Below are 9,806 nucleotides of genomic sequence, written 5' to 3'. Positions count from 1 at the left end.
TATACAAAGCGTCGAACTTTATTAATGACAAATCATTTAAATCAAAATAGACATATAGAAAATTTAACTTTGTACATTTGATTATTATGTAAATATAGTATTATACTCTTTTTACAGGAGCTTGCTTTATAATTTTTGTGCACGTACATATGTAATATATCGCCAACTGAAATCCAATAAATGAGATAATTAAGAAACATTTTTTACTTCATACTGAGTTTTCTTTTAACTTATGCTATCTGTATAGACATAAGTTTCTTCATAATATACAATTTGATATAAAATTAAGTTATTTTATATTGTATAACACTTACGATGTATAAAGGCGTATCGTAAATTATTGTATAAGACACACGCAATCAATAGTACTTACAGATATATAAGTTATAACATAATTTCAAATAATGTAAAAGCGTATCGTTTAATTATATTGAAGATAAGACATCTCAACTTTATTCCATCTTATCACTTCCATCTTATTGTATAAAGACGTGTAAAAAAAATAGATAATTATCATGTTTATGTACTAACGAGTTATGAATATTTGATAAGATTATCCTCTTGTGTCGTTTTATCATTATGTTGCATAATTTAAAGAAATCACAGGCCAATAGACTGACAGTACACATTGATCACAATTGGAAACATACATATTACAAGATAGTTCAATGTTTGCTTGTAAACGAATATTAGGAAATAATAGTCATAAGTTTAGACTTTATTTATGTGTGTATGTGTGTGTGTATATATATATATATACATACATACACATATATTTATGAAATGTAACAGAGATTACAAGTGATACATATATATATATATATATATATACAGATGATATATGGCACGGGAGAAATTACATTCACATAAATTATCTTACAATACATACAAAAGTTATAATGTATGAATATCATCATTTTTACTCTTTGTACATGCAACATATCATATATAGCTTTGTGTTTGTACAATAATATATAAGTTACAACGGTTATGATAATTCATAACGTTTTTATGTCTTCTTCAAAGTATGGTTAAAATTCATTTGATGTGCTAAATTAGCAGAAACATTAGTTTGTATAACACCATATTTTCCAGTAACCATCCAATCGTCATCCTTATTAAACAACGATTCAGAGACACCGGGTTGTAATCCGACACAAACATCTGATTTCACAGTGCGCAAACTCGCGATATTTGTAGGACAAAAATTTCCCAATGCATTTGCAAATGCTGTAGTATGCTCATAATTAACATCACCTACGAGTTTCCTATAATTTAAGTCACCCTTAAATATCACTAATTTAGCATTAGACAACTTCTCGTACAATTTCGTGTCTTTCTCTTTCATTTTTGTAAAATCATACGGACTCGTCCAATATGGCTCCTCCTATTTAATAAAAATTGACTTTTAATCTAACGTATAATTTTAGGTAATTAAATGGTATTTCAGAGGATATATAAAGTTTAAATGTACCTCTAGGCTCCAGCATTCAGCATCCAAAAAATCGAAGTACATTTTAGATAAAAATTGTAGATCCGGATGTGAATGTAAATAACCCATCTGTTCCAAGATCCAGTAAAAATCATGTAACGTTGCATCGCTCACGTACCATGGATATTTCTTGACGTAGAACCTCACTTTAGTCGCAAGTTCCTTCAGAATTAAAAACGTTGCTAAACACAAGTCGGTAAAAAGTTCGTATCCTGCATTATCAAGTACTATATCAACTATAACACATTCTCTTTCAGTCTTGTCACATAAAACATTCCATACATGTTCCCAATCATTTGATATTATATTTTCTTTCAAGGATTCCAATATTTCAAATGGATTGCCAGACTGACTGGCGCTAGCTCCCCCGCTGAGAGACAGGTCGCACCTATAAATATAACATATTATTGTTTACTTGCATAAATTTTATATTTATATTTATATTTCATATTTTTAAAATAGAAATAGGAATGTTGCACATACCTATTACCCCATAAACACACATTTAGCAATTTCCGAAACGCTTCCTTCTTTTCCGTGTGCAAATCTTCATCAGGCATGTATGTGGATATAATATCTCTGATATAAGAGCCAAGAGTGCTTATGCTATCAATGGACTCGACAAAATTTGCTTGTTTTTCATCTTCAAATGGGTCGTAACGCGATAATTTCACCCTGAAATTAACAGAAAAAGGTATTTCAGCTTGCTTGATATGAATTTATATCATACTCGATACATCAAGGCTTACATTAAACTAATCTCTTGAGCTAATACACGGTACATGTAGCATTCGCAGTATAGCCATATTGTATTGAACCATGTGGGTATTTCACCTTCTATATCTGTCCTGTGTTCTAGATATTTATTCCATTCCTCTGCTTCATCGTTGGATGTATAATCGTGCAAACGCAAAGGTCTTAAAACCTTATTAGTAACTACCTCATTTTTCAATTTGCTTATAAATCCTATAAGATATTTGATTTCGTTTATGGAATCCTGCAATTTAATATATTTCTTATACATTACATAAATAACATTTATTATACATTATACATGGGTGCATGTATGTATATATGTAAAATGTAATTCATATATGATTCTGCCAGATATATATATATATATATATATCATAAAATATATAATTTCTGAAATATATTGAGGTTACCTTGCCATAAATAGTTTGTATAGATTCTTTATTACGACTAAAGTGATCAATGACTTTTGTCAAGATTACTGGCAATCTATCTTTGATTGTTACATAAGCAAAACTTCTGTAACATAAGTAACAGAGAGATTAGTTGTATATATACTCTAATTTCTAAAAATAAATCAGTAATGATAGAGTAAGAAAATTAGATTATAGTGTAACAGAACAATTATTATATCTACTTTTTATATTTTCCACACAGTTGCACACCAATAGGTGTAGATATATTCTGCACATCTTGAATTTCATTCATGGACTTTGGTTGCGTCATCTTTTGGAACTGGGTCTCAATTGTATATTGATAAAATCTGGATGATTAGCAATGATATGATTTGAAATGATGAGAATAATAAGAACAGTGAATATCTATAAACACAATATAGTTTGTAATTAATTACTTGGGCTTTGGTTCTTAGATTACATTGATTCTGTACACTTTATATATTTAAAATAGATATCATCATTTAAAGTATATTCAATGAAGCAAAATAAAGGACTCATAAAAGCAGCTAGCAGCACATATATCGCAAAGTTGCTTAAACCTTATTTTATATTTTTTAACACTCTTACAAAATATATCCTGTACTTTACACAGGAAAGCTTGATTTGCTTACGTTTCAATCGACCAGTCCTTCGCGAGTGATCAGCTGGGATATTATCATCGCAACGTGGTCAATGAACGTTGCATCAATTGATGTGATCAAATGAATGTAACTCACTACGGATAATGCTCTGTAAAGAAGAGGTTACGGGAGCACAGGTCAATTAAATCCTCTATTACCGCTCGCTACTCGACCAGTGCCAAATAGAAACGATAATTACTTATTTTCTTATATTACGTACATGTTTTTGGACACTTGTCCGAGACACTCCATGAACATATAGAGTCAAAACAGAATATTAACTCATATTTACGACGTGCGCAGCCGAAACACGTTATATAAGATGTCATTTCAAGGATATGTATAATGCGCATGCGCAATCACCGTCTACCCTCTCGTGTTGCTCCCTCTCTCTCCTCTTTAATAAATTTTGTTCGAAATTTAAGGAATAGGAGCTTTACAATTTTGAATAAAAGGTTGATTCGAATAAATTTCCGTCACGATAAACAGCTATTGAATATTCACGAGTGGCATTTTATTTATAAAGTGGAAGACTATTTGTTATATTTATATGAATCTATCCGCACAATACTCAACTCTGTACGTTTCGTTAGATGAATAATTATTAATACAATTATTGGCATCAATAAAAGTATTATTATTAAATTAAGTATTAAATTAAATTAAGTAGTTATTATTAATTAGTTATTAAGTTATAAGTTACAATAAGTTATTAAATTATTAAAGTATTATTAGTTGATTAGTTATTAAGTAGTTATTATTAATCAGTAGTTATTATTAATTAAGTAGTATTATTATTAACGCTATTGTAAAATTATTAATACCAGTTGGTGTCTTCTCCTAATTACTATCTAGTTGACAAATGACGACGGGAAACATTTTTTTCTTCATAAATTTCCGATGGCGAGAGAAAAAAAGTCGCGTCAGAATTTACTTCTCTATGAAATAATTGGTCGCAGTCACGTGCGATACAAATTCTGCAAATTTTCATCTCGCTCGAAGGTGAAGTACGTGCGATTTTGTGGCAATAGATCGTCGGCTACCTGTTCCCACGGCTAAGTTTTAGCCCAAAGAAATTTCATTAACGCGGAAAGTTTCCGACGCTACGCCTCTACGACTCACGAATCGAGTATTGTCTAACAGTTTTATTTTTTGTCCAGTTCGCTCTGTGGAGACTGAAACAACGGATAACGAGGTTTCAGGCTGCGAATATACGACATTGGCTGAGCGCCTCGTGTCATTTGAAACGCGTATTTGTTTATGTTAATATATTTCGCAAACTCAATAACGCAGCTGCCTTTTAGAGTTTAAAAGAAGAGAAAGAGGAATCGAGACCGATGATCACCTGGTCCAGGGATTGATACTTTTTTTTTTGCCATGATATGTCAAACGCATGATGAACGTTTCTCTCTCCGTGTATTATTTGTCTCTTCCTCGTCCAACTTTCTCTCTTTCTCACGCGTGTGCAATAAAAGTCGTACTCCGCTATAATCTTTCTTCCGTGAAACGAAACGCTAGAAGACGCGCGATATATACGCTAGTTTTGTTTAGTGCCGACGTCTTTGCTAGCGAGTTTATTAAAGTGTCGGGCAGCTGTAGTTGAATTATCGCCGGAGTTTCGGTAGCCGGCAAAAAGTGCGCCGAGCGCTACAGCGGGACGAAATAATTTGACCGCCTTATTCGAATCTTTTCCTCGTCCTGCCCGATATCTATGCCGTAAGTTTCGCCGAAACTACACCACCATCCCCGGAGCTAATGTACTCTCGCAACGGTCATTATGTAAATTCAAGTGTGATAGAACGGGAAGAGCCTTTACTCTTCACTGTAACACAACTGCAACTTTTTCGCAGAACCAATCGATTTATTTATAGCTAATTGGACGGATGTTTGTTAAAGCACTGCGGATGCCAGTGTCGAATATTAATACCCATCGATGACACGAGAAGCGTATCTTAAAAAAAAAATTAGGAGAGTTATAAGATGGTGATGCTGATTTGACTCTGAGCGGAGACGCTCGAAAATCGCGCGAAATCGCGCGATTGCGTTCTTTCTCGTTTTCACGTGAAAATCGTATGAGGCAGATCGTATGTGAGAGTATGGATAAAAGAATAAGGATAAAAATAATTTGAGTAGCGGCATGCTGATTTCAATAAATGTTTAAAGCGATGACCATCAAGACTGATGCATCCCCCTAGGCGCGAGGAACATTAATTTCCATAATGCGAAAGTTCGAAATTTTAAGAATGTGTAGCCGCAGAGTTTACGATTGTAATTTGCGAAGAATTAAGAAAGTTACAGGGGCCGTTACGGAGCTACACTCGTGAACGGGGAAAACACGAGTGCGTGTCGTATGTTTGAACAGATTCTGGTAAACATCTGGCTTGTTTTTGCGCGCGTTCTTACCTGAGTTTTCGAAACTGTGCTGTACATTGTATACGCACACACAGCAAAACACTCGGCGGGAATCCCGTTAAAGGAGTTTTGGTAACTTATCGTGTGGTCACTTGGCAACAAAATGAAACTCAGATTCGTCCGGAAAAATGAGGGCAGCGATTTGTATCCTCATGGACGTCCCGCAAACGAGGAGAACTCATGTACTCGTATCGTCCGCTAGACGCAGATTCCTCACACACCGGCGATGGCTTGAAAAAAAAACTCTCGACAAATTCAGCCACTCCTCGCAGCTTGATAAAAGCATTCCAGTCACGCTCTGTCTCATTTAGGAAGACTGATCGAGAGAAATTCTTTCATAACGACGTTTCGGCGGTCACGCGTGAAATGGCGATAAAAATTTTAATAGCACCATACGACAATTTGCATCGAATTAATTGCGCTCCCGCTTGAAATTTATGGAAATTTTTGCTTACGTCGCTGCTGGCGGCTTTAACGATGTTTCATATTCTTTGTCGTTACGCGTCATCGAGAATGCAAGACCTTTTTCCGATCGAAAACACTTTTTCGCATCTGTGTCAGACGCGATTGGATATATGTACCAAATTTCACGTCGCTCTTAGTTGGAAAAAGGTTGTCCTCGTTTCGGGTCGTCTTTGATACATTTTTACGTGAGTTTAACCAATATAAAAATTCGGTTGGACGTTACGGACGTGAGCCGAACGTCCGTAACATCGCAAAGTCTCCTCTCGTTAGTCTCCGGCCGCAAGCAGGATAGTACCGAGCAGAGGATCCGTTGAGGCTGAAACCAATACTAATGAGCAATAGCCGTCAGTTAGGACAGAGATCAGCGGATAATTAGCGTCGCTAATAAGTGGGCGGCGTCGAATTATCCGGTGGGGGACAATTTTTACGCGGGCCTCGCGAAATTTCACGACCTCGGCGCCCGGCGTCCTCCGGGCCCGGCGGCATCCGCGGCATTTTTCATCGCTGCGGGGAGTTTCGAGTTTCGACGCGGCCGATCATTAAACGTCGCAGCAGCACAACGGGCAAGATAATATCGCCGCTGTGCGTTCTATTCCTTCGAATGAAATCTGCGGCGGCGGATTCGCCGGCCTCCATACTCCCCCCTCCCCGCCCCCGCCCGCGCCCCTCCGCCAGCCCCGCCGTTCCCTCGCCGGCCCTTCCCTGAACCTCCCATCTACGAGATCTGAGAGCAATGTTGCTAATTACTACATACCACCGAATGCGGCATAACCCGCGACCCATGAATTCCACTGCGCTGTAGCCGGCGGTGTACAGTCGCAAGAGTCAGTTTTCATCCGTGTAATTTGTGGAAATTGCGGTTTCCTATGAGCGCGAAGCGAACTGATAATGCACTACCGAATGAATGTCAACTAGGTGTGTTCGCGCGTGTGCGTGTGGTGTGTGTGTGTGCGTGCGCGCGCGCGTGTGCGTGTGTATGCAGAGCACTTACATTTCCTGATATGTACGTACACGTGACGTGGCGAGCGCTAATTTTTAAGTCATCAGATGCGTGATACGCTTGAAAGTTCAAGCGGGGCGCAAGGACGATCTCCGAAAGATTAGCCGCGACCGATCGTCGTCGAGAAACGGCGCGCCTTCTTCCTCCGTGGAGGAATGCGGAAAGTGCGGGGTATAAAAGTGAGAGTGAGAAAGGAACAAGTACCGTCGCGACGGCTCCTTCTACTCCCGTAAGAATCGGCGTTCGTAGATTCTCAGCCTCCTCAGCGAGGATACATAAAAAAAGAAAAAGGAAAAAAATGGTGTTTCTTCTCAACGCCGCGCGCTAGACGGACGATGATAAAAATGCCGTCTCTCTATCTCCCTCCCCTCGCGTTGTCCTTTTTCCTTTTTTAATAACGCCCAACATCGTCATGGTTTTACGAGGCTTCGCGCGACGTTGATTAACATGATGAGGGGCAGCATGGGAAGCGTCATTGTAGGACGAGGTCGTAAATACGCGGACCACATGGCCGGCGCTACTTCTTAAAATGAAGAAAACCTGCGACGTGGACGGCGATACGTGCGGGGATATCGGTCAGTAAAAACTTTTCTCCGCGCGGTCTTTTCCCGTACTCGTGAAGCTAAAGCACAGTACTAATCCACATTAACGTATAATGTGTTGGCGCGTAGCAATATTAAATATTACCGTTAAATCCTTCCGATCGCACAAGCGCTGACGTGGAGTAAGTCCGGGGTAGATGGATATAGAGGATAGATGGTCAACTGCTATAATTTTGTTAGTATAAACGTCAGCGCTGATCGGTCAGTTGTGAGTTGGATGTATGCCACGAGTAGGTGTGTTTCTTCCTGATGCACAAGAACACTGTTATTGTGAATAAATAAGTGTGATTCATGTTTCTATTAACCTCCAAAATGTTTCACACATTGGAAAAATACCTTGCGAATACGGTTTATTTCGAGTCACAACATTAGACCTAGGCTTAAGGGAACTGGAGGGTCAGATTGCTGAAAAATCGTGCTTGTTTTTGATCATATTTTGTAACGAAATGAATAAATGTGCAAGAATGAAAATTTTAGGTATAGTTATACAACATATGAAGAGAAGAAAAATTTTGTTTATTAACAAATACTCATATAAATATACGATATATATATAGCTGAAATATACTCTCCTTTTTTTTTCAAGTTGTCGTTTTTGCAGTAATATCTCGGTTCTCGGTGGTCCGATCAGAGCGAATTTTAGCTAGAAATCTTGATGAGGCTTATCATTATCCGGTGAACCACTAGAAAAAAAATCGAACAAAATTAATAAAATGGCAGCTATTATTAGGACAAAATTCAAATTTTTCAGTTATTTTGCAATAAAAAAATTAATACCTCGAAATGAATTATTTTGACGGAGTTGTCCATGGTTCACCTGAAAGCCACATGAACAACTATCATTGCTTTAAAATTTCAAATTGATACGAAGCTCAGTTTCGGAGAAATCCCTGCAAAAAGTTGAACAATAAATTTTCGAGAGAAACGCGTTTAAAATTTAAGTGGACGTATATTTAAATAAGTATTTGTTTAAAAATAAAATTTTTCTACTCTTCATATGTTATATAAACATATGTAAAACTTTCATTCTTGCACATTTATTCAGTTCGTCACCAAATCATTATCAAAAACAAGCACGATTTTTCAATAATCTGACCCTCCAGTCCCCTTAAACGACTAAAAAAATATCGTATTTGCGTGCTTAGCCTGAAAATTCGTCACCGAGACTACGTTCCACGCGGTGTACGCATCTTTACGCGAACTCTTCATACAGGATAAATAGTTCATTTTTATCAGGATTAGATGAGCAGCCTGCTCAGCGAAAAATAGCAAGCAATGGACATCGGATCGATGTTTTTTAGATGCTTTAGACGTATAAAAGACGTCGATCCGATATCTATTCGATTATCATTTTTTTCTCTGGGTATCTAAGATTAAAAACTTCAGTACATTTTGAACAGCTTCTCGTTTCGTTTAAAGATGCCGAATAGATTTCTTTCTCTTTTCTCTCTTTAATAAACAATGTCTTCCTATAGGGCTTTTTCTATGTTGTTTCCTGTGTTACTTTTCAACCTCCTTTCTAATGTTATCCTTGGTTTCTATAAGAAACTTGCGGAAATGTTTTATTTTACTAATAATTAATAAAAGGATTGATAAAAAGGTTAATAATTAATAAAAGGATGTAAGATATTAATGCAAAAATTTAATGCAAAAGGATGTAAAATATTAATGTAAAAAAATGAATAAAGATAAACAAATTTCTATATCATTATAGGCGTGCCCAATTATCCCTTTATATATGACCGACCTAATCCGAGCACCTGACCATCTATTCTCTCTCTTCACAGGATATTTTTAATATTTCGTTATTATTGGCATCCCATGAATTTTTTTCACGAACATCTTTCTGTATCTTAAACATTATCCTCTACTGAGTGTCTTAATATGTTGTTGATTATTTATTGCAATAATACAGATTTGTCATTCCCGATTAAAAAATACTATGCTCATCTATCCCAGACTCTCTCTCTCTCTCTCTCTCTCTCTCTCTCTTACCTTGTATAA

The 9,806-nt window shown here is 36.7% G+C and overlaps 1 protein-coding gene across 3 annotated transcripts; it reads right to left on the bottom strand.

Annotated features, from left to right (window-relative positions):
* LOC105181589 (protein-glutamate O-methyltransferase) lies at positions 1 to 3,679 on the bottom strand. Of its 3 annotated transcripts, none has more exons than XM_011138459.3 (8): positions 3,544 to 3,679; positions 3,315 to 3,432; positions 2,883 to 3,008; positions 2,659 to 2,764; positions 2,242 to 2,489; positions 1,976 to 2,167; positions 1,475 to 1,880; positions 1 to 1,387 (listed from the first exon to the last, which is right to left on the bottom strand). In XM_011138459.3, exons 3-8 carry the CDS (start codon positions 2,969 to 2,971, stop codon positions 1,010 to 1,012), a joined length of 1,419 nt encoding a protein of 472 aa, XP_011136761.1. In that variant the 5' UTR covers positions 2,972 to 3,008; positions 3,315 to 3,432; positions 3,544 to 3,679; the 3' UTR covers positions 1 to 1,009. The 3 variants fall into 3 exon arrangements, with proteins under 3 accessions (XP_011136761.1, XP_025153863.1, XP_011136760.1); XM_025298078.1 differs by having other exon boundaries at positions 2,883 to 3,066; positions 3,523 to 3,678; XM_011138458.3 differs by having other exon boundaries at positions 2,883 to 3,066; positions 3,544 to 3,678.
* Positions 3,680 to 9,806: the final 6,127 nt, after the last annotated feature.

Source organism: Harpegnathos saltator, unplaced genomic scaffold (genome assembly GCF_003227715.2).
Source record: "Harpegnathos saltator strain DR-91 unplaced genomic scaffold, Hsal_v8.6 scaffold203, whole genome shotgun sequence".
Classification (NCBI taxonomy): domain Eukaryota; kingdom Metazoa; phylum Arthropoda; class Insecta; order Hymenoptera; family Formicidae; genus Harpegnathos; species Harpegnathos saltator.
Note: the sequence above shows the minus strand (reverse complement) of the source record. Positions and strands in the feature narration are given on the sequence as shown.